General features: G+C 39.7%; 2 protein-coding genes across 16 annotated transcripts in view; both read right to left on the bottom strand.

Annotated features, from left to right (window-relative positions):
- POGLUT3 (protein O-glucosyltransferase 3) overlaps positions 1-25238 on the bottom strand; it is a 55965-nt gene that overhangs the window by 17937 nt on the left and 12790 nt on the right. Inside the window, exon 1 of one of the 3 annotated variants that reach the window (XM_027082388.1) lies at positions 669-870. The exons of 1 other annotated variant lie outside the window; for it this stretch is intronic. In XM_027082388.1, the coding sequence (XP_026938189.1) occupies positions 669-870 (202 nt within the window). Of the gene's footprint in view, positions 1-668; positions 871-25238 lie in introns of those variants that run through there. One more of the 3 variants, XM_027082390.1, reaches the window with a different exon arrangement.
- EXPH5 (exophilin 5) overlaps positions 14218-25238 on the bottom strand; it is a 72976-nt gene continuing 61955 nt past the window's right edge. For 8 of the 13 annotated variants that reach the window (XM_027082374.1, XM_027082377.1, XM_027082378.1 and 5 more), the window contains 2 exons: positions 22526-22661; positions 14218-19745 (listed from right to left, as the gene is read on the bottom strand). In XM_027082374.1, the coding sequence (XP_026938175.1) occupies positions 14362-19745; positions 22526-22661 (5520 nt within the window). In that variant the 3' untranslated portion in view covers positions 14218-14361. Of the gene's footprint in view, positions 19746-22525; positions 22662-23949; positions 24045-25238 lie in introns of all 13 variants that reach the window. The other 5 variants (XM_027082375.1, XM_027082384.1, XM_027082387.1 and 2 more) reach the window with 3 other exon arrangements.

Raw genomic sequence — 25238 nt, 5'->3', positions numbered from 1 at the left:
AGTTGTAAGACGTTGCAAAGGTAAGATATTAAAGAGAACGTGGGAGGATGACTGGGCAGAAGGGATTCAGGACGATATCCACCCTCGGTAGAGGTAAAACCTAATGCGTTCTGAGTTTCGCTAATTCCTGCAATCTGCTTTCAAGAACTCAAAACTCTAAGAAAATAACCTAGTCTGCAAAACTGCCTCCTTTCTGCCTACTGCTCTGATATTTCCTTTGTGTAGGAGGGAGCTGTTTCAAACCCATTAGGCCTAAGCAGTGTAACCCCATCCGATTCTTGGGCTTGATGACTCAACACGTGAAGGCACTCCCTGCAAGCTGTGACAGATCAGACAACTAGTCAGGGGTGGAAAGACCATCTCCAACTTGAGACTCATACTGCATTCATTAACACCCTGGGCGCCATCCATTCGGAATGTCAGTCCTTGCACGTTAACTAAGGAAGGGCCCTCGGAGTTCATTTATTCATTCAGCAGACTCTTGTTGCAACTGCCTCCCGCCTTCGGGTCCAGGGAACGGGGAGAGAAGAGGAAGCGACCGGACTCGGGGGAAGGACGCCACGCCGGTGGCGGGCGGATTCCCGAGAGGCGCGGTCGCGGCGGGAACGCGCGGCGGGGACGGAGGGGAGCGGGCAGCTGAGCAAGGGAGGCCCGCGGCCGAACGCTACCTGGGGGCGAGCGAGTGAGGTTTTGGCCCTCCGAGTTGACGGCCTGCAGGTAGAAATAGCGGACGGGCAAAACGACGCCCGCCCGCAGCCCGGGCCCCCACACCAGGCTCTGCGGCGCGCTGACCGGAGCCTCGGGGGCCCCCGCGGCCACGAGCAGGGCGAGCTGCAGCGGTAGCAGCGGAACCAGCGGGAGGCGGCGCATGGTCTCCGGGCCGCTGCGGTCCAGCTCGGCTGCGGCGGGGAGGGGACGGGAGCGCGGCGGGTCAGAGCTGGGCCCACCCCGGGGCGGGCTGTGCGCGCCGCCCGCCGTCCCGCCTCCGGCCCCCTTCCGGCCGGAACGCGAGGGCGCGCCACAGGCGACTGCGTCGGGCGCTGCCGGGGGTCCGCGATGGACTCGTCACTTCCCCCACCCCCCCACCCCCAGCCGCGCAGGGTTGAGGACCAGGGTCGAGAGGCGGACACTGAGACCAGGGTGCTTGAGGCTGCACCCGGCCCCCACCTCTGGTTGCTGGAGTTTGGCACCTGTTTAGTGGAAACCGTCTTTTGAAGGACGCAAACACAGTGGTGATTGCTAGGGGACCAGAGAAAAGGCCCAGCGGTGAACAGCTTTGAAGAGTTTAGGGAAATGCCTTCAAACAAGGAATTTCACTGGGTTTACGAGACGCTGAGCAAATATCACTCCCCTGATCCCCTACAAGGCCAAATCTCCCAGCCCTTTTGTTCACATCAGCACCAAATTTTATTACCTATCTCCTGTTTGTTTTCTACTCAGCAGTCTCCCTCACTGGACTGTGACTCTCTCCATTCTCCCTAATCCCCTAACCCTAACTTCCCTTCTTTCAACAAGTGTTTGCTGAGCATCCACTGAGTTTGGGCCAAGCCTCAAGCCAGGAGCCAGGAGCTGGGCACTGGAGTAGCAGAAGTTACGGTTGAGGCTGGTGGGTGAGCGTCACCTCAAAGTCAGAAGCTGCTGTCCCCTGTAATTGATGAGGAATGATTGGTCTTGATTACTCCTCAGATGCTGAAAGTTGGATCTGGGAAGAGACTGGCAAGGGCCCTATTAGCGGGAAGCCACTGTCTGCCTCTCTTTTCGGACCATCTTATCTATATTAGTTAATTATTTTTCCTTCTTTTATCTGTTTATGGTTTTAATCTATTCAAAGGAAATAAAAGTTCTTCACAGGCTGGCTGAGCCAGGGAAAATTCACGTACCAGTATGGACACAGGATTTCTTTCTTTTTTAAAAATTTATTTATTTATGGCTGCGTTGGGTCTTCATTGCTGCACGCAGCCTTTCTCTAGTTGTGGCGAGCGGGGGCTACTCTTCGTTGCAGTGCGCGGGCTTCTCATTGTAGTGACTTCTTTTGTTGTGGAGCATGGGCTCCAGGCACGCAGGCTTCAGTAGTTGCAGCACACAGGCTCAGTAGTTGTTGCTGCCGGGCTCTAGAGCCCAGGCTCAGTAGTTGTGGTGCACAGGCTTAGCTGCTCCATGGCATGTGGGATCTTCCCAGACCAGGGATCGAACCCTTGTCCCCTACATTGGCAGTGGATTCGTTTCTTTTTTTTTCTGGTACGCGGGCCTCTCACTGTTGTGGCCTCTCCTGTTGCGGAGCACAGGCTCTGGATGTGCAGGCTCAGCGGCCATGGCTCACGGGCCCAGCCGCTCTGCGGCATGTGGGATCTTCCCGGACTGGGGCACGAACCCGTGTCCCCTGCATCGGCAGGTGGACTCCCAACCACTGCGCCACCAGGGAAGCCCGGCAGTGGGTTCTTAACCACTGCACCACCAGGGAAGTCTCTGGAACAGAGACTGCATCCTCCTGATAGTTTCTTAATCCAGAGTCACCAAAATCAGGCCCTTGGGCTGCTCAGCATTCCCGCTATGACCAAGGTTTACCAGGGCAAAATCTTTACCATATTTTCCCCACTTCTCTTGACCTATTTTAATAATGCTGAGCAGAGTTTGTACATAGTGTTCTTTGTACTTCGGAAAAATTTTTAGAAACCAATAGTAAAGCACTGATAAATTGCAGGGCTAAAGTGTAGCATTACTTGGCATTACTTTCACTGCTAAATTTTATTTTCTGGGAGTGTCTGCATACTTTAAATTGAAAAATTTGCTCTGCTCTAGCTATCGCTTAAAAGGTTTTTGGAACACATTGTGTTTGCATTCTTTCAAAATAAATATTAAATTTTTTATTCAGAGAAATAATCTGAGGTTTAGCTGGTACTGGATGATAGTAGAATATGGCCTAATAACATTCCATCCAAAAACAACAGAATACAGTTTCTTCTCAAGTGCTCATGGAACATTCTCCAAGATAGATCATATCTTGGGTCACAAATCAAGCCTTGGTAAATTAGAGAAAATTGAAATCGTATCAAGTATCTTTTCTGACCACAACGCTATGAGACTAGATATCAATTACAGGAAAAAATCTGTAAAAAATACAAACACATGGAGGCTAAACAATACAGTACTAAATAGCCAAGAGATCACTGAAGAAATCAAAGAGGAAATCAGAAAATACCTAGAAACAAATGACAATGAAAACACGATGACCAAAACCTATGGGTTGCAGCAAAAGCAGTTCTAAGAAGGAAGTTTATAGCAATACAATCCTACCTTAAGAAACAAGAGACATCTCAAATAAACAACCTAACCTTACACCCAAAGCAATTAGAGAAAGAAGAACAAAAAACCCCAAAGTTAGCAGAAGGAAAGAAATCATAAAGATCAGAGCAGAAATGAATGAAAAAGAAATGAAGGAAACAATAGCAAATTTCAATAAAACTAAAAGCTGTTTCTTTGAGAGGATAAAAAAAAATTGATAAACCATTAGCCAGACTCATCAAGAAAAAAAGGGAGGAGACTCAAATCAATAGAATTAGAAATGAAAAAGGAGAAGTAACAACTGACACTGCAGAAATACAAAAGATTATGAGAGATTACTACAAGCAACTCTATGCCAATAAAATAGACAACCTGGAAGAAATGGACAAATTCTTAGAAAAGCACAACATTCTGAGACTGAAGCAGGAAGAAATAGAAAATATAAACAGACCAATCACAAGCACTGAAATTGAGACTGTGATTAAAAATCTTCCAACAAAAACCCAGGACCAGATGGCTTCACAGGGGAATTCTGTCAAATATTTAGATAAGAGCTAACACCTATCCTTCTCACACTCTTCCAAATATAGCAGAGGGAGGAACACTCCCAAACTCATTCTACAAGACCACCATCACCCTGATACCAAAACCAGACAAAAATGTCACAAGTAAAGAAAACTACAGGCCAATATCACTGATGAACATAGATGCAAAAATCCTCAACAAAATATTAGCAAACAGAATCCAACAGTACATTAAAAGGATCATACAGCACGATCGAGTGGGGTTTATCCCAGGAATGCAAGGATTCTTCAATATACGCAAATCAATCAATGTGATACGCCATATTAACAAATTGAAGGATAAAAACCATATGATCATCTCAATAGATGCAGAAAAAGCTTTTGACAAAATGCAGCACCGATTTATGATAAAAATCCTCCAGAAAGTAGGCATAGAGGGAACCTACCTCAACATAATAAAGGCCATATATGACAAACCTACAGCCCACATTGTTCTCAATGGTGAAAAACTGAAACCGTTTCCTCTAAGATCAGGAACAAGACAAGGTTGTCCACTCTCACCACTATTATTCAACATAGTTTTGGAAGTTTTAGCCACAGCAATCAGAGAAGAAGAAGAAATATAAGGAATCCAAATCGGAAAAGAGGTAAAGATGTCACTGTTTGCAGATGACATGATACTATACAAAGAGAATCCTAAAGATGCTCCCAGAAAACTACTGCGGCTAATCAATGAATTTGGTAAAGTTGCAGGATACAAAATTAATGCACAGAAATCTCTTACATTCCTATACACTAATGATGAAAAATCTGAAAGAGAAATTAAGGAAACACTCCCATTTACCATTGCAACAAAAAGAATAAAATACCCAGCAATAAACCTACCTAAGGAGACAAAAGACCTGTATGCAGAAAACTATAAGACACTGATGAAAGAAATTAAAGATGATACAGATGGAGAGATATACCATGTTCTTGGATTGGAAGAATCAACATTATGAAAATGACTATACTACCCAAAGCAATCTACAGATTCAATGCAATCCCTATCAAATTACCAATGGCATTTTTCACAGAACTAGAACAAAACATTTCACAATTTGTGTGGAAACACAAAAGACCCTGAGTAGCCAAAGCAATATTGAGAAAGAAAAATGGAGCTGGAGGAATCAGGCTCCTGACTTCAGGCTGTACTACAAAGCTACAGTAATCAAGACAGTATGCTACTGGCACAAAAACAGAAAGATAGATCAATGGAACAGGATAGAAAGCCCAGAGATAAACCCATGCACATATGTCACCTTGTTTTTGATAAAGGAGGGAAGAATATACAATGGAGAAAAGACAGCCTCTTCAATAAGTGGTGCTGGGAAAACTAGACAGCTACATGTAAAATGATGAAATTAGAACACTCCCTAACACTATACACAAAAATAAACTCAAAATGGATTAGACACCTAAATGTAAGACCGGACACTATAAAACTCTTAGAGGAAAACATAGGAAGGACAGTCTTTGACATAAATCACAGCAAGATCCTTTTTGACCCACCTCCTAGAGAGTTGGAAATAAAACCAAAAATAAACAAATGGGACCTAATGAAACTTAAAAGCTTTTGCACACCAAAGGAAACCAAAAACAAATGAAAAGACAACCCTCAGAATGGTAGAAAATATGTGCAAATGAAGCAACTGACAAAGGATTAATCTCCAAAATTTACAAGAAGCTCATGCAGCTCGATATCAAAAAAACAAGCAACCCAATCCAAAAATGGGAAGAAGACCTAAATAGATATTTCTCCAAAGAAGATATACAGATTGGCAACAAACACATGACAGGATGCTCAATATCACAAATCATTAGAGAAATGCAAATCAAAACCACAATGAGGTATCACCTCACACCAGTCAGAATGGCCATCATCAAAAAATCTACAAAAAATAAATGCTAGAGAGGGTGTGGAGAAAAGGGAACCCTCTTGCACTGTTGGTGGGAATGTAAATTGAAACAACCACTATGGAGAACAGTATAGAGGTTCCTTAAAAAACGAAAAATAGAAGTACCATATGACCCAGCAATCCCACCACTGGGCATATACCCTGAAAAAATCATAATTCAAAAAGAGCCATGTACCACAATATTCATTGCAGTTCTATTTACAATAGCCAGGTATGGAAGCCACCTAAGTGTCCATCGACAGATGAATGGATAAAGAAGATGTGGCACATATATACAGTGGAATATTACTCAGCCATAAATAGAAACGAAATTGAGTTATTTGTAGTGAGGTGGATGGACCTAGAGTCTGTCATACAGAGTGAAGTAAGTCAGAAAGAGAAAAACAAATACCATATGCTAACACATATATATGGAATCTAAAAAAAAAAAATGGTTCTGAAGAACTGGTGGCAGGACAGGAATAAAGATGCAGACGTAGAGAATGGACTTGAGGACATGGAGAGGGGGAAGGGTAAGCTGGGATGAAGTGAGAGAGTGGAATGGGCATATATACATTACCAAATGTAAAATAGATAGCTAGTGGGAAGCAGCCGCATAGCACAGGTAGATCATCTTGGTGCTTTGTGACCACCTTCAGAGATGGGATAAGGAGGGTGGGAGGGAGGTGCAAGAGGGAGGAGATATGGGGATATATGTATATGTATACCTGATTCACTTTTTTATAAAGCAGAAACACCATTGTAAAGCAATTATCCTCCAATAAAGATGTTAAAAAAATATGGCCTAATAAATTAGATAACACATGGTAACACTATTTTTGAGAACAGATCAAGGAAGCCATATAATTGTATCTGAACACTTGTTTAGCTGTACTGAGTCTATAGCAACCTGTTTTCTTTCTCATCCTAATCCATATCTTAAAAAGTATATCTCTTCAAATCAACCAATGCCTTGACTAGATTCTTTATAATAAATCAAATATCATTCACTCAACAAACATTTATTCCATGCCTACTATGTTTTACACATTATACTTTGACTTCACAGCTCCTGTGGTTTAGTGGAGAAGAAAGACGAAGAGGAAATGTAAATAGTGTTATAGGTGCTAAAACATGGGTGTTAAGAACTGTATAGTGTCTGAGATTTTACCCTATTTACAAGCTAATAAGTTAGTCTGTTACTGTTTCATGGATGCTGTCAAAAGACACAAGACTCCTGGGTCAGAGACAAAGAACAATATTAGTCATTGTAAAAGCAGTAACCAGAGCTTGTTTTGGTTTGTGTTGGATCCCCATGTCTCTTGTTATATGCTGAAATGAGTTCCTCCATAATTCATATGTAGAGGTGTTAACCCTAGTACCTCAGAACATCACTGTATTTGGAGACAGTACCTTTAAAGAGATGATTAAGTCAAAAGCAAGTCATTAGGGTGGGCCCTAATCCAATCTAACTGGTGTCCTAGTAAGAAGAGGAAATTTGGGCACACAGAGAGACACCAGGAGTTCTTGGTTACAGGAGACAGACCATGTGAGGATGCAGTGAGAAGGTAGCCATCTGCAATCCAAGGAGAGAGGAGTCAGGAGAAATCAAATTTGATCTTGGACTTCTAACCTCCAGAACTGTGAGAAAATAAATCTTGCCATTTAAGCCAATCAGTCTGTGGAATTTTGTTATGGTGGCCCTAGCAAACGAATACACTCTCTCCACCCACCTCCCCCCCAACAAAAGTCCTGTGGGGACAATGCAAAAGACCTGTCCTGGATGCCTGAAGTGAGTTGCATTACAAGAGATACACTCTAAATTCAGGGGCTTACCATTTTTAGAGTAAGGGGAATTAAGTCTGTTCTTTGTCAGTGGGGAGATGTTTTCTCATCCCTCTAGGATGCTTGCTGCAAACACACCCTGTACCTTTACACCATGGGTAAAGAATAGTCAAGAACTTACATTCTTGGCATACCCAGCAAAAATGTGCAGATATGTCCAGGGCCCATGGCAGATTGCCTCTACCAACATAAGTACATCAGATGAGGCCCAGTTAACCCAAACTTGGGAGAACTGAGATGCTTTCTGAAAGAGATGACATCTATGCTGACTCATGAAGGTCAAATAAAAATTTGCTGCAGGAAGAGGGGGAGAAGGGCATTCCAGGCAGGAGAAAAGTCATGCACAAAAGTTGAAATAAATGACACACTTCAAGAAGTTTTCTGTTCCCTTTCACATTCATCTATATATTGAGTTCCAATCTCAGACACCTAGAATTACAGTCTGTGTGTGACTCTGGAAGGTCAACATTCAATATGTATGCTTTTATGAATTGCACTGGCCCCTGGAGTCTTCACATTAAAGCTATGTAAAATTCACAGCTATTGATTATTCACTCAGTTCATCATTTTCTACCTTTTCTAGAAACTGTTCCTCTTTTTTTTTTTTTTTTTTTTAATATACTACACAATCCAGAGTTAACAGTGAGGCTTTGTGAAACATGACCTTAACCCATGGCCATAGTTGATTGGTCCATAGTTTAGGACCTGCCTCATACTGAACCAGTCAGAATCTTTTCCTTGGGAGTTTAAAATCAGGGTTAAGAGATTTCAATTTGTAACTATTCTCTTAAACAGAGGCAACGTAAACGTCATGTTTTTTGCCTTTTAGACTGAAAATGGAGGAGAAATATAGAAAACTCTCTGGGTTTTCTATACAGTGCACTATAGAGGCTTGGTACAGTTCATAAGCAGCATCTTTGCCCTTGGTTTCTGGGATATCCCTGTGTCATTATAATAAATTCATCTTTTAACATTAGAGAATTGTCTATTTTTCAATGTTATTAATAAAAACCTTACTTGGGCTTAGACAAGCTTAGATCTCATAAAAATTCATAAAAATTTATTTTTGATTATTTCAGTAATATTTATTCAGCACCCACTTTTTGTCATGCATTCTGCAAGGTGCTGGGGATATAAACTCAGTGGTTGCCTTTCCATACATTACAGTTCCAAGGGTGGATTTTAGATTATGAGACAACTGGTTTAAATATTAACTTGCATTTAGAATCAGAATACAGGTGTATTTCCTCCTAAAACACACTACTTATTGGTCCAGTCTGAATCAGGCACTCATTCCTGAACCAATCAATTGTGCTCAGACTCTTAGGGTCTTGTAAGAACATTGATTCTTCCACAGTGAAGATGTGGTGGTGGTGGTGGTGGTGGTGGTGGTGGTGGTGGTGGTGGTGGTGTGGTGATGGTGATGTGTGTCAGTTGGAGAATGGAATTGCCAAAGAAAAGAAAGAAGTGTCTACTGAGAAGACAATCATATCAGCAACCACTGCATACCTCCAAAGCATTTCTAGAAGTACTTCTGAGTTTACTCTAGACTGCAATGACACATAATCTGGAAAGGATGGATGGGATAGAAAGCATGGGCTCAGAGGGAAAATTAGTGCTAGCATTTATTTTATTAAAACACAATGTTTCCTAAAAGTTCTCAACACAAGGAAAAAAACAATTTTCTTCTTCTTCTACCCCCGTTCTTTTTGTATCTGTATGAGATGATGAATGTTAATTAAACTTATTGTGACAATCATTTGGCAATATAGGTAAGTCATGTCATTATGCTGTACACTTTAAACTTATACAGTGCTGTATCTCAATTATATCTCAATACAACTGGAAAAAAAACCCCACAATTTTTCACAGACTGTAGTACAAATATTAATTTTCTAAAAGAAAATAACTTATTAAATATTCTCCTGGATAGTAAATCTTTTAAAAAAATTGTCTCTCATTTTTTATCTGTATACCCACTGATAAAATATTCTAAGTGCATAAATACAATCATAATTACACACACACATAGATACCTATGTATACCCATGTGTGTATATATTTATAGTTTCTTTTTTGGAGGGGTCTTGGCTACCTCTTCTCTCTCTTTTCTGCTGTTCTTGAACATACCTCCCCACCTCACCCCCCCAGTCTGGCCACAAAACAACCAACATTAATAGCCTAGTATGTAGCCCTCCATACATACACATGCATATGCAGGTTTCTTGGTTAATGCTTTACAAAAATGAGATTTTGTATTTCTCAGTCAATAGTACCTCACGCAAATTCTTCTAAGTGAACTTGTATAGTTATACCTTATTTTTTTTAATGGTTTCATCATATTACATATGTGGGTGTTCATAATATATTGTCACTTCTTATTAGGTATTCACTTTGTTTCTGGTTTTTGCCACAAAATACATTGTAGCAATACAAATGATTATGTGTAACTCTATGCATATTAGTGCTTTTTATTTCTATTGGAGTGGTTTCTGGGGCAAATAAATATGATTCAGCCAGCATCCTGATTCTGCATCTTCCTGGTCATAACAAGGACAGAAGCTCCCATGGCAGTCCAATAATCTATGGCATGGTTTTAGGAATTGGACCTAGAATTTCAGCCTAATGTTTATCCCCTGAGCCCTACCAATGTGTTTCTGAGCAAAGTATATATGCTTTAATAAATCCTTTTCTATTTGAACCACCTAGAGAGAATTATATTGTCTACAACTAAAAATCCTAGCTGATCTAATGTATTTTAAATTTTAATAAAGGACAGTAAAAATATTTTGAATAAAATACTGCTCATATTCAAGATGATGACACTCTCCTGTCCTTGGTAGAGAGATGGCTTTGGGTTCCTCTTCTAGAAAAGATAAAAGATTAGTACAAATCTACTAATTTGTTTAGCAGGAATTAACATTGCATGTCTTACATTTCAACTGGAAAGGTCTGCTTATCTTTCATAAGTGCTACTGGGCAGTAGATGGCCCAACTCCACGGGGCTTCCTCTTCCTTTATAAGTGTGAGAACTCTCAGAGAGAAATGCCAGACCCTCCTCATTCCTCCTCTCTTTTGCAGCCAAGTACATTGATCTCCACTTATGGTTGGTTGCTTTTTGGTACAAATGGAAGGAGAAGAGAGAAGGAGTCATTGTTTTCTAAAACCACTCATATGGCTGATCTTATTCAATAGCCACCAGTAAGATTTATTTGAATACTTTCATCCACCACACTCCACCCCCCGTTTTCTTTTTTGTATTCTTCTTGAAACTTTCACACTTAAAAATAATCATTTGAGGATGGGAATAAAAACCAAGTCAAATAATGCATCTATTTAAATCATTTATTTCAACACAGGCATTGTTTCAAATTTGTACCTTGTCTTGTAACACATTTCATATCTAGGGAACAGGTTTGAGAACAAGTACATAAAAGGATTATTTGACAACATTTTAAACGAAAGTGCTTAAGGCTTATTACATGTTTCAGAAACACAGAAGTGCCAGTCACAAAGAGACTCAAAGTAAAATATTTACATATCTACACTGTACATTTAAATGGGTTATTCTGAAGCATTATTACTATTATTAACAATAAACTCTTAGCAAAAAGGCCTCTTTAACCCTCTGGTATTCAATGGAGTATATTACTTTTATGGACATGTGGATATTCCAGTTTGACACCTAGCTTTACCATAACGTAAGTGGACTTTCTTTCACCACCTCAAGTACAGGCACACATGTACCTCCTACACAAAGCAGATTTTATTAGCCTATCATCAGCCAAAACCTTGTTAGCAGCAGTTGGAGTTTTATTAACAGCGATGTATTTACAATATAAGGGAGTAAATTATTTAGAGGGAAGTCTCTAAAAATTAAAATAATCTCATTAAGCCCTATTTTATTTTATTATTTTATTTTTAATTTTATTTATTTATTTATTTTTGCGTTACGCGGGCCTCTCACCGTTGTGGCCTCTCCCGTTGCGGAGCACAGGCTCGGGACGCGCAGACTCAGCGGCCATGGCTCACGGGCCCAGCCGCTCCGCGGCATGTGGGATCCTCCCAGACCGGGGCACGAACCCACTTCCCCTGCATCGGCAGGCGGACTCTCAACCACTGCGCCACCAGGGAAGCCCCTAAACCCTATTTTAAATGGACTTTACATGTAAAATTTATGGCTATAGAAGTCTATTATTTAAACAAGTTAATAATTTACCAGGTACTTATTAATATTGATTTCTTCATTATTTACTCCATTTATGTGACTATTTACTTTAATGATGATTATATATTTTAGAAAACGAGTTATGAATATAAAAATGACTACTATAAATTATTATAGCTATACCAAAAATGAATATTAAAAAGCAGCAGTTTGTATGTTAAAATACATAGACATTTGCTATACTTCTTTAATGAAGTGTTTTACAAAGGTATAAAATTATAGAAGGTGCTATTTTCATGAATTTTCTGTTTGCTTGACTTTTGAGCCAGACCAACAAGCAAATATTACAAATAGTGCAATGAGCATTGGCCATCAATGACCTTTGAATTCAGATGGTAGATTCTAGTACAGAGAAGCAGGGTCCCAAAGTAGTTGTTTAGCCTGACTTTAATTTACCTAATTGTTGATATAGGCTAAATTCAGTGAAAAATAAGCTAACTTCATCTCACCTTTTGTAACATACATGTAGACTCAGAATATTTACTGAAATAGATTGGTAAATGATCATTTAAAAAACCAAGAATCTTAATATTAAAATATTAACTTCGAATATTTTAAAATTAAATAGAAAACATAGGTCATGGTTTATGAATTTTATTTAAATTATCAGATAAATAGAAAAAGGAAGGTAGAATTTACATACATGAAACAAAGAATAAACTGTTATTTATTCTTCACCATACAAATTTAAATGGAAACGTTTAGAACAGTTGATTTAGAATTCTACTGTCAGTCTCTTTGAGGTCAGGATTGGCCAGAGCTTGAAGTTTAAGACAATTTATAGATTGAAGAAATAGCTTTCATGTAATTACCTCATTTTCCTTAGTTTTGAGTTTCATGGGAACAATGCAAACTAGCTCTGGCATTTTGCTTCTAGGCAAGGCAATGGTTAGGAGGATAATAATAATATAGTCCTTTCTTGCATTTCTATCAGTTCCAAATTTCTGCATACTTCCCCAACACCTATCATTATCCTTAATTTATATGGATGAAACAAACTAGGTGAGAAAAATGGAAACTAAAATGAGGCCAGGAAGCAAATATAAACCAAACAAGATGAAATCCATTCATGCTGACCCTCACAGTACTAAGATCCAGGATGGCATGATTTCTGTAGTTCTAGCAGATTAGCTTCACTGCCACCTGTTTATTGGTCTTTATGCTGATTAGGAGGAGAGAAAACCCCAAAAATTCCGCATGGCAAATAAAGAGTTAGGAAAGCCAAGTTATCAGTGGGTGTGACAAGTTATTTAGTCTAGATAAATTATTGAAGGAATCATAGTGACGAGCCCTTAGAAGTTCTGCCTTCTAATTTCCAAGGGTCTGGTAAATGATCTGGCAAAGAAGCCTGTGAACCCCAAGGTGTCAGATCTGACTTGGTAGTACTTTAGGGACTTGACCAAGGCTACCATTTGCAACTAAAATGTCTCACATGGAAAAAAGTGTTCTATCCTGCAAATAAAGAAAAAATTTAAATGGATGGTTCTGGAGAAATGGAAGAAAAAAGGAACAGTTGCAGAGAGAGCTGCAGTAAGGATGTCAGTCTCATGAAGGGATGTCTGCTTATCTCTACCCCTCAGTTATGTTCCCTTCCTAAGCAGAAATTCTGTGGCAAAGCCACCTTCTGTACCATCCTAGAAACTATTTCAAAGGAATTCCTAGAAGTACTAATGTTCTTTGGCTTACTAGGGATTTACCTCTTCACCTACTATCTCAAGCACTTCAAATATGTGTTTTCCTGGCTCCACTATGGATAAAACAGGATGTCCTTATAGATATGGCCTTATCTTTGCTCAAAAGAAAAAAACCCCAAAAAACCCAAACTCTAAACCTCCTAAATGTTGATGAGTCAGACAGGATAATAATACTTACTCCATTGTTATCACCCTACATTTTATTAAATGCCATGAATATAAGGTATGGAAGAGGCAAGACAGAGTTTTGCTGTTGTGCTGGGATATTAAAGTTGTAAATCACCATGAAAGGTATAAGAAAGTTAGGGGGAAAATAGAGCAGAAAACCAAAACTGGACAGTGAATTAGAGATTAAGTTTGGGCTGAGTGGCAGAAGGCCAAGGATATATACAGGGGAAGAAAACAGCAGAGAATCCCTCTAAACAAGAATTCATTGCTCTAGAATTCAGGAAGTCTATATATAGGGTGTGGAGGGGGAAAAAAAGAGAATTTGGATTGTTTCAGAGCAGGAACTGCCCAGACTAGATATTTTTTTTTCCTAATGTCTGTCCTTTCCGTAGACATACATATTTGCACTTTACTTACATTACAAACTTTTTTTTTTTTTTTTGCAGTTCGCGGGCCTCTCACTGTTGTGGCCTCTCCCGTTGCGGAGCACAGGCTCTGGACGCGCAGGCTCAGCGGCCATGGCTCAGAGGCCCAGCCACTCCGCGGCATGTGGGATCTTCCCGGACCGGGGCACGAACCCGTGTCCCCTGCATTGGCAGGCGGACTCTCAACCACTGCGCCACCAGGGAAGCCCTACATTACAAACTTTTGGTGAAAAGGTTATACATTTTATAGAAAAAGCTTCACAGTTCTGACTCTTTGTCATTTTCATCCAGGTAGTATTCGTCATCCGTGGTTGTGTCTGTGTCACAATCTGAGTCTACTGGATCATCTTCATAGATATTAAGTGGTGCACTTAGAGATAAGCCATCTTTTGGCATCTGATTACTAGGAGAATTAGAACTTGATGACTCTGTTGGGTTAGGAGGGTTAACTACATTATCTTTCAGGAAGCCAGGGTTCTTAAGAAAACTTGGTTTCCATAATCTTCCTTGTGTGAGTGACCTCTTTACATTCTCCAAGAAAGCCAGTTGTTGTTCTTTCCCAAATATCCCATAGTCAATAGGTCTGGATATAGATGTTGCAGACCTAGGACCCATTTTTGGCCCGCTGTTGTACAAAGCCCAGCTTTCATTTTCATCACAGGAGGGTAGTTCAGAAAAAGATTTGAATCTTCGACTGTACCCAGTGTTGTTAGAGAATTCATTCCCAAGGGTCAGTTGACTCAGGGCATTGTCAATAGAAGTACTTTCAGAAAAATGACGCTCTCTGAATTTTGGAGGATGACTTTTTCGTAGTAGAGCACCGTGCACATTGATGCTTTTTAAACTCTTTGAATGATAGGGGTGTGGCTCAGGTTCCCACTCCAGAGATGAAGCACTCCTTTGTTGTTGCTGAAAACTGGCCAGTGGCATGCTTACTGTAGATTTCTCTGCAGGTTCCAATTGAAAAGGAGGGTTCAGCCCCCTCTGATGGTCAGGGAAATCTGCTTCCCTGAGGCTGATCAATGAGGGTTGGGCCAGGGCTTCTGACTCTCCTTCCAAAATCTGAGCTACTGTTACATCCTTAGAATTCTCATACTTTAGTTGTGATTCTGAGATTTTTTTAAACTCATTTTGATGTGGCTGTGAAATATTGTTAGACTTCTGATTGCTTAAGTGTGTAGAAGTTTCTCTGTTGGTTATTGCAGTAACCTGGAGAGGGTCCTCGGATTTCTCCACATTTACTCCATCATTACTTAACCTGCTTTCATCTGTGGATTCTGTGGACTTTAACGTAGGCACAGGGGAGTGTGGGTTGCACTCTGGTGTGCCAGGGGATAAGGTGCTAAAGCCAGAATTGTTCCCACTTTGAGGAAAGATAGTAGTTACATGTCTTCTGGGGTATAAATCTTCAGCTGGAAATTTTCTGCTTGCTTTGGACATAACTGCCAATCTGTGTTTAACTGAAGATCTGTTTTCCCCTTTTTCTAGGTCATCCAAGCTTTTTTTACTTTTATTACTTCCTTCAAGAAGTGAAGGTTGATTCCATGCCAACTCCTGCATTTCATCTTTAGCCTTGCTCTCTGTCATATTTACCTCCTGACTTCTTTGAGGTAGTTCTCTGGGTTCAGACTGTAAACTGTCTAAATCTTGTTCACTTGAACAAGTCTTCTCATCAAGCTGTAGTTTATGCAAGGCTGGAGTAAGAGCAAAGACTTGGCTTTCTGAGTCAGAAAGTGGTTTATCAGGGTTTTTTGGGAAATCTTTTCTAATTCCCCCTCTTACTTCCCCAGGCTGCAATCCATTGGAGCTATCATCTATAGCTATACCTGTTATATCTTTCTGAAGACTTCCAGTAGCTGTAATGGTTATAGCACTACTTGTACACTCCCCAGAACTTCTAATAATTTGTGAATTTTCAACATTCTCTTCTGAATGGGCTGGGAGGTTAGAAAAATCACTGTTACCTGATTTAATGTATTGCTGACAATTTTCAGATTTCTCTCTTGTAACTTTTTTTCTCTGAAGCATTAGTGAAGTATACAGGGTTTCACTTCGCAATTTTCCCCCTTTCTCTTTCTTGCTTTGTGAATCACATAAAGGTGTTTTAGCTAAGTTGTGTGGGGAAACCTCTCTAGATTTAGGTTCTCCTTTATGAAGAGAAACATCTGCTTCAATAGAAGCAATTTCCTGTAATGTAGGCTCTGAGGACCTAAAACTTGGTAATTGTAAACCAGTCATATTTTCAGTGGTGTGAGAAAGATGGCTGTTCTCCTGAGCAGAGCTGACCTGCATCTTTAGATCTTTAGATGAAGGTGTTCCTGACTGCTCGTGTGTAGAACAATTTAGTTTGTCTTTTTCTAAAGCATTAGGAGATATTTCAGTCCCCACTTTAGTTGATTCTGTAAGTGAATCGATATTTTGTGTATACTTTTGAAGAAGGTTACAGAACTTTTTTCTGTGTTTCCTTGGTAGAGTATAGTATATTGAAATCACCTCAAGACATTTCACATTATCTTCATCACCAGAAACAGAAAACATGCTAGTGGTCTTAAATTTATGTAATGTTTTCTCACTTTCTTTGCCTGACAAATCTGCAGAAAAAGGTAAAGGGTGTTCATTTGGATGGGAAAATATACCTGTCCTGGAGGCAGAAATTCTACCATTCTTTTCAGTGCATTCCTGAAAGTATTCCTTCTGGTGGTGTCTTTTGCTTAAAGAACACTCCCGAACAGATGAGTCACTTCCCAGAGGGTTAATGAGTCTCTCCCAAGGCTTTAGTGTTATAATAGAAGCATCTGTATCTGAGACTAAACCTTCTTCTCTTTCATCTCTTCCAGTTGAGGCATATGGCACCCCTGAGGGACATGACACAGCCCTCTTGATGAGGACTTGAAGTGGTCCTTTTCTAACAGAAGCAGATCCAATGTTTGTCATATTTGTCATCTCCTCTGTGGCTTCAGGTGGTATTGAGACTGAGTCTGAAACTACTCCAGAATATTTGCTCTCTGACTCACAAGAACTGGGACTGAATTTGTTTGATGTGTACTTCCCTACTGGATCTTCCACATCATTTTTGATTTGGAATGCAAGTTGCTCATTCCTAAACGAAGAAGGCATTATCTTACTTTCAGACTTCCTGTTATTGATGAGAAAACTGGCTGATTTTCTTGGTAAGGTACAATAAATTGTGTGAAGCTCAGGAGGCTTGGAATTGCTTTCAGTTCCCTCAATGAGGTTACTGCTGTCACTTGTGGGTATTGATCTACTTTCCGTTTTGCTTAATTTTTCGGTATAGGATATACGTCGTCTTATTTTTCCTTTTCCCTTTCCATCCCTGAAAGGAGGATGTGAATGGCATTTGACAACATCAACCACTTCATTATGTACAGGCATACAATTAACATTACTCTTTTGGTTTTCTGAGAGGCTTAGGGAAAATTGACTATTTTGGTTCTTGCAATCATTGTCTTTTTCTTCTCTTTCTCCCAGAGACAGATCTTTGCTTGAAGGACATTTCCAGGAGAACCCTGCAGTAGAAGGAATCACCAGAGCATCAAGGCAAGAATCATTTGATGGTAAGGAATCTGGTAGTGTACCTGATGACAGATCTAAAGAATCACATGGCACATTGTGGTTGGCAGGTGACTTGCTGCAGTTGGTAGAATAAGTTGTGGTACATTGTTCTTCCTTGGTATCTAAAACAGCAGGCTTTTCTGAAGACTGTGCATTTTGATTATCAGTACGTTCAGGACTCCCGTGGTTATTTTTAATAATGTTTGAAATATCTTTATTTCTTACTGTTAATTCCTGGTGAAAACCTTGATTTGGGCTGAGAGAAGGTGATGTTGTTTTGCTTTCCTGAATGAAAGGAAGGGAAGTTGCTGAGCCAAGTTTTCTGTTCCCAGTATAACTCTTATCTTTTTTTAGTTCATTGGCTTTATGAATTTTGGAGATATCTCTCCTGGAAATCTCTCCAGGTAAACTTTTTGAACTTATTGTCGTAGATGCATTAAAAACAAATCTGTTGCTCTTGGCTGAGTCCTGAGAGAGGAGATTTTGAAAATCAGGTAAAGGGTTAGAAATTACTGTCTGTGAAACAAGTTGGGGTATTTCACCTGTCATGGTTGTCTGGTCTATCTTGTTTAGTTGTTTGTCTTTTTCCAAAACAGATCCATTCAAGTCTTTCTCATTATTCACTTCCGTGACCAAGATATTGGGTTGGCTTTCAGTCAGAGGTGGAGAATCAACTGAATCACTGTTGGTCCCAGTGACTTCTGTATAGTTTCTGATTGGAAGAGAAGCAGGCTTAATTTTCTGCAAAGTGACTGTGGGATTCTGAAAGTTGGGACTCTGAGGATTCCCTCTGTCATCAGGAATCTGTGGGAAGGTAGTTTTGAATGAGGATGCTAGAGTTTGAGCAATTTCAAATGAGTAAGGTTCTTTGTTTATATGTAGTTCCATAGGAGAACTGTCCTGTTGACATTCTAACCCATCAGATTTGATGTGATAGCTTGAACCAGGCATGGGGCAAACATTTGGTGCACTAAAATAAGTAGACTGGTTCCTTTTAACTTGTGACACCTCCATGCTCTCCAGTGTGGATGCCTGAGAATCAAACTGTGAGGGATGTGGCTTCTCTTGGTTTCTGGAAATATTTGTCCTGTACCTAGGAGAAAATGACCCCCAGTGTTGAGAAGGAACACTATGACAATGACCAGCTAAAAATGCACTATTTGCTTCAATGGAGATCATTTCAAAGTCTCTGTCAGAAGAAGTGAATGGTTTCCTGCTTTGATGAAAGTCAGACCAGGAAGAATGTTTTTCCTGTTGGCCCCCAAAAGGACTTGGTCTAAATCTCTGTTCCCTGCTCCATCCAAAGGTATTGCTAAGGAAAGACCCAGTAAATGGGTTATCTTCATGGTAGAACAGCATATTCTCTGAGTTCTCAAATGGGTCAGCACTCATTGCATTATTCATGGGGGCATTTAAACCAACACTTCGGTGAACACTCTGTGGATGGTAAAATTCATATCTCCTATCCTCCTGAAAACACCTGGGATACATATACTGGTCAGCAAGGTCAATTTCCATTGGTGATGGTGCCCTCAGGAACTCTTCCTGGTTCTGCCTATCACTAGAGGAATCTGATCTATTCCATATGATAGATGATAAAGGAGTTCTCTTTGGGCTCTGTTGGTGGCTTGGTGGTATAAACCCAGTCTTGATCTGAGTTGTGGCTGAAAAAGGTAAGCTTCTTGCTGTGAAATACCCTGTAGCTGGTGAGGCTGATTGTTGTCTGCTGTCAAAATACAGAGAAATACTACCAAAAATATTCTTTTGCACATAATCTTCTTTTAAGACTCTGGGTTCCCTTGTCTTGTACATATCACAGATTGTCCTTGTTCTAGGAGAAAAGGTTTTAAAACCTTCCTTAGAGGTTCCTGGTCTTAGGATGTCATAGATAGACATATTAGAAGTTTCATTACAGCAATTTTTGTGCCTTGCTGTGATATTACGGTGTTTATTCCCACTGGAGTAAAAACGACTGAACTGTGTTCTTGATCCATAGTTGAGAGGTGTTCTGGCATCCAATGAGCTTGGAGACTGTTCCTGAGCCAGTTTTCCATCCAAATCATCTAAAACTAAAAGGAGAATATACGTCATTTTTTTGCATAAGATTTTACAGTCTAATAATATTTTGAGTTGTTGAAGGCTCCGCTTGAAGAAACATAATCCCTTATAATTTTTAGATCATATCACCATAAATGTTATGACATTAACTTTGATTATGTCTTTAAGATAGTTTGACTTTTACAAGCCTGTAATGGAAGTTTCTTTTTCATTTTCACACTTTTTCAAATCACACATTTTCAAAGTTGACCTTCCAAAATGTCTTAAGAACATAAAAGCACATTTTCCCCCCAACAGTAAATTTTAATCATGGTTTCTAGTGAATCTTTTGTGTCACTAGGTAGCTATAATGTTTCCAATTATGTTTACCTCAGGGGATTGTAAAAGATATGAAAGTCTGTAAATAACATGTGAGTTCTTAGTTGTACTTAGTTGCACATTACTGCCAGAAGTTTAGCATCCAATTTATTAACATACCTATTTGGATGGTAACAGATATATTTTATCATATTCATGTTACAATAAATATGAGTAGATTGTTTATTTTTTTAAGAAATGTTCATTAAAAAAATAAAATCTGACATGAGAAATAAGTTATGGGATTATTTAAATTGCTGAAGAACTTTTTGGTTTACAGAAATCTATCTTTCTGAGTTACATAAAATGGTGCACTTTCTTTGGTTAATTAAAATTATTTTTCATTAAAAATTGTAATTTTAGGGGTTTCCCTGGTGGCACAGTGGTTGAGAGTCCGCCTGCCGATGCAGGGGACACGGGTTCGTGCCCCGGTCCGGGAAGATCCCACATGCCGCGGAGCGGCTAGGCCCGTGAGCCATGGCCGCTGAGCCTGTGCGTCCGGATCCTGTGCTCCGCAACGGGAGAGGCCACATACAGCAAAGAAAAAAAAAAAAAAAAAAAAAATTGTAATTTTAACTCTTCAATGACAGGGAAAGTGAGGTATATCGGTATCTGAGTGAATGTAAGTGAGACGTACTTATAATATACCAATTATGTTAGGACAGGTGCTGAAGGGGTTTTTGATATCTGCTCTGAATTTTCTCTACTCTCTTTTATTTGTAAGTTGGTGCTATTAAGTTCGCATAGCCAGCAAAAGAACTAGTCTTGAGCATGAAAGATCTGTAACTAAGGAATTCTTCAGGGAAAACATTCGTCAATGTTTTAGTGAAAAAAATTATTTTTCTCCTGTCCCTGAAATAATTTATTTCCTACATCCACAAATAAAATAATCAAGCAATGCCAAAATATAAGGCAGGGCAAAAAGAAAAGAAAACTACATAAATCTGTCTTTAAAGCAAATTATAATGAAATCTCTTTGATTTCTGTTTTCCCTTTCAAACTGTTCATAGTTTTTTCTTCCTCCTTAAATAAAGTCTTTTGCTGACTACAAAAGCAATATATGGTAAATACAGGAAAATATAACAAAAGAGGTAAAATCACCTGGAGTCTTTCTTCCCAGAGATAACCACTCTTAACATCAGTATCACGGGACTTTAAATTATTCAAAGTTACTTTGATTCCGAAATTAATACTGCTATTTGACTCACTACTCTTGAGGTCAAAAAAATTCCTGTTCTGCTTCTCCTTTTTATTTTCAGAGAGGTCAAGTCATTTTTTTTTTTTCATTTCATAAAAAGTAGCTCTCCTCTACTAGTAAAACCTTTGTTTCGGAACAGAAGTTTTCCTCTGGGTCTCTTTTCTCTGAAGCAAGTTCTCTGCCAGTAACCATCTTACTGAAAGGAGTTAACCAACCAGCTGGATGTCTCTCAATGATCACACCACCTGTCCTAACTATAGGGCTGAGGTGACATCATTGCCCTTGGAAATTGAATTTAGTTCCTCAAGGTGAAGCTAGTGAATGATTTCAGACTTCACTTTTCAAATGGCTAGGCTTATTTTATATAGAATAAACTATGTCAAGGTGAGCTATGCTTGTATAATAAGGTCCATGTGTATATAGTACTTTTGGAACCTGTTTTAGTCTTTATTGTTATCTATTGTACAAGGTTAATTGTTTAACAACGATCAGATTTCATCACAGTGCATTTAGGTCCTAATCAGGAACAATAAAAGTCTATTAAGGACAGTAAACTTTATAGATATATTTCCTAAAGACATATCTTTTCCTTTTTACCTGGGTTTAAATATTAAACATTATTACCATTCCATAGATTTATCAGGCCTTGATCCAAGAATATTTGCTTAGATTATATTTAAATATAAGATTCTTTAGGGACTTCCCTGGTGGCGCAGTGGTTACGAATCCACCCGCCAATGCAGGGGACATGGGTTCGAGCTCTGGTCTGAGAAGATCCCACATGCCGTGGAGCAACTAAGTCTGTGCGCTACAACTACTGAGCCTGTGTTCTAGAGCCCGCGAACCACAACTACTGAGCCCATGTGCTACAACTACTGAAGCCCGCACGCCTAAGAGCCCATTCTCCGCAACAAGAGAAGCCACCGCGATGAGAAGCCCGCGCACCGCAACGAAGAGTAGCCCCCGCTCACCACAACTAGAGAAAGCCTGCACAGAGCAACAAAGACCCAACACAGCAAAAAATAAATAAATTAATAAATTAATTTAAGAAAATGATTCTTTAATATTTGTGTTAATAGCATGTAACCATATCTTCTTCAGGTAAGGTAAACAAGAGGGACTTCAGAAATGAGGTACAGGGTTTGATACATTTTGAGCACTTTAATACAGACTGTAATTATTATTTGCTTTCCTTTAGTACTGGGAATTCCAAAGCAATTCAATGCATAGACTTACCTTGGAAAAACTCATCCTCTAGCAGTGAAGCATCCCACGGAGGCATGCTACTTCCCTCCCTCATGCCTGCTGGCTTGGGGACAAATGCACTGCCAATGGGTTGATTTTCCAGAGGTGAATTGTATATTTTTGCCTGCTAATTTTAAAATAGAAAATGTAATATTATTTCTGGACTTCCCCAGCCAACATGTTCCCACGAAAATGTCCCAAGCTTAAAAGTCCTAGTCTAGGGCTTCCCTGGTGGCGCAGTGGTTGAGAGTCCACCTGCCGATGCAGGGGACACGGGTTCGTGCCCCGGCCCGGGAGGATCCCACGTGCCGCGGAGCGGCTGGGCCCGTGAGCCGTGGCCGCTGAGCCTGCGCATCCGAAGCCTGTGCTCCGCAGCAGGAGATGCCACAGCAGTGAGAGGCCCGCGTGCCGCAAAAAAAAAAAAAAAAAAGTCCTAGTCTAAGGACAGCAAATAAATTTTCCTAACATTTATTTCTCTAGTTGTAATGTTTTGTTGCTTTTGCAATTTGCAACTGATCACAAACTTCTCCATACCTACATTAATTCCTTTCAGTATGAGCCTCTCCCTGCAAAAGATTCCTACAAATTTACATAGCACTACAAAAATCTTAAGGAGGTTCCTGGAAAATAGGAAAGAAATTGACCTCTCTTGAGTGGGGAATGTTGTCTCTCTGGCCCCAGTGGCTGTAATTTTAGATTTCTTAACACTGTACCTATTTTCTCTCAAGAGGCGGTTAGCTGAAACTTGCGGTGGATCTTAAGATTTGTAAACTTGATGGATTTAGGAAAAAAAAGTATTTCTATCCACGGAAATCATGTAGCATGGTAGAACCTCCCAGATACACATAAGGAACTGATTAATCATTCTGAAAAAAAGGCGCTGAAAAGCATGACCTTCTAATTTTTTTTTAAACCTTTGCTAGTTTTATAGGATTTAGGAGAATGATGTAGAGTTCTTTACTAGCAAATTATATCTTGATTTCATTAAATCCATCACTGCTCTACTTTTAAGTTTTAATTTGTCTTTATAACCTTGGGGAATTATCCACTCCCACACCTCCACTTCCTTTTGCCAAAACTCCATTTGCATTTCCTCTGGCAAACTGGGTCTGCCACTCATGACTCCACTTTAACTCATCCTGCCTGCATCCCTGCACAAGGCCTCTTCCCATTCCAATTGCTTTATTTTCAGTTCACTTTCTACCCAGTCCTTGCCGTTTGAATCCTTCTCTTCCCCAATTTTTCTCTTTTATTTGATGTTCACTATCACATTTAATCTCATCTTGAATGCTTAAGGCCAAATCTCTAATATTTCTAAAGCTCCAGCTTTTTAATTTCCTCAACACAGGTGTGTCCAATTCTAAAGCCTAGGTTCTCTTAATCCTTGCATTCGTCATAATCTAGTATTTTTATACCTGTTTGTTTTCTTTCTCAAGATCTAGGTCAGTTATTTCTTACAGAAGCCCTGCCCAAATTTTATTGACTTGTCATTTTCAGTTCTATGGGTAAGCTGTAATTGAATACATACAGAGGAGATTTAGTAATAAGAAAAATAATCCAATGATAATTTATTGGTTATTGGATATAATTTAACATACTTATGTTAAATTCAGAAGTAAACAAATATTAGAAGCACGATATAACTATAGGGATATACCAATTGGAGGTAATAAAACTAGAAACTAATCATTTGAAAAATCAGATCAGTTACAGTTACACTTTTCTCTCTACAGTGCATCGAGGTGTTCTCTTTTGTGTCCTACCTACTGTCTCTCCAAGTCTTTATTTGTGCTAATAACAATTAGCCATGAACCTTATAAGCCCATTCTTCCCAAACCTGCAGTTTTGGTAGTTGGTGCAGAGTAGATACATTTAAGAGAATAGTAAGCATCATTGTCTCCCAACCATTTTAACATTCAAATAAACTTCAGATTTCCTCTATGTAGACCAGAGTACATTCTTTTTGGCCTCCTGGATCACATTCCTTTATAATGAATTTATAATGAAATGCAAAGTACATGAACTGAACACTCAGGTGAAGAGAAGAACCTCTCTAGGCGGGAAGGGTTTCTACTAAGAGACCGTGAATATAACATCCTTTGGTTATATTTCTGCACAGATCTTCTGCTTCAAGGCCACCCCTATTCACCTAACATATTAAGGATGTTTCCAACACATGGAGATATTATATGGCTAAGAGAGGTAAATCCTTCTGCGGCTCAGAGCACACACAGATCCTCAGTCAGGGGTCAATCTTGGACTCCGAATCTTCCTCCAAAGAATATTCTGTGCCATAACGTCATCATAACAGATGAAGCCTATTTCCCATACCTGGCCTAGAGGATGAGGCCCAAACACCTCCGTGCAGCAAAATAGTGTCAAAATCCTTTTCCAATTTTTGATTTAAGCCTTTCTTCCCCAACTAGCTTTAATCCCCATGCTCCAAGCTCCCTACACACAGTCCTTTAAAATGCTGTGCACTTCTGAGGACTCTGTGTCTCTGCTCCTGATCTTTGCCCTTTCTCCTCTTCTTCTGGAAAATGTCAGCTCATCCTTCGGAGTCCAGTTCCTATATCAACCTCTCTGTTAGTCCTTCTCCAATTCTTGCAGGAATAATTAATTACCACAGTATTTTTTATGCACCTCTGGTATTATACATTTTATTTCATATCAAAGTTGTTTACATTCTCTCCACTTTTACTTT

The sequence above is a fragment of the Aethalodelphis obliquidens genome, unplaced genomic scaffold (assembly GCF_003676395.1).
Source record: "Aethalodelphis obliquidens isolate GAN/ISIS:26980383/991018 unplaced genomic scaffold, ASM367639v1 scaffold46, whole genome shotgun sequence".
In the NCBI taxonomy this organism is placed as follows: domain Eukaryota; kingdom Metazoa; phylum Chordata; class Mammalia; order Artiodactyla; family Delphinidae; genus Aethalodelphis; species Aethalodelphis obliquidens.
Note: the sequence above shows the minus strand (reverse complement) of the source record. Positions and strands in the feature narration are given on the sequence as shown.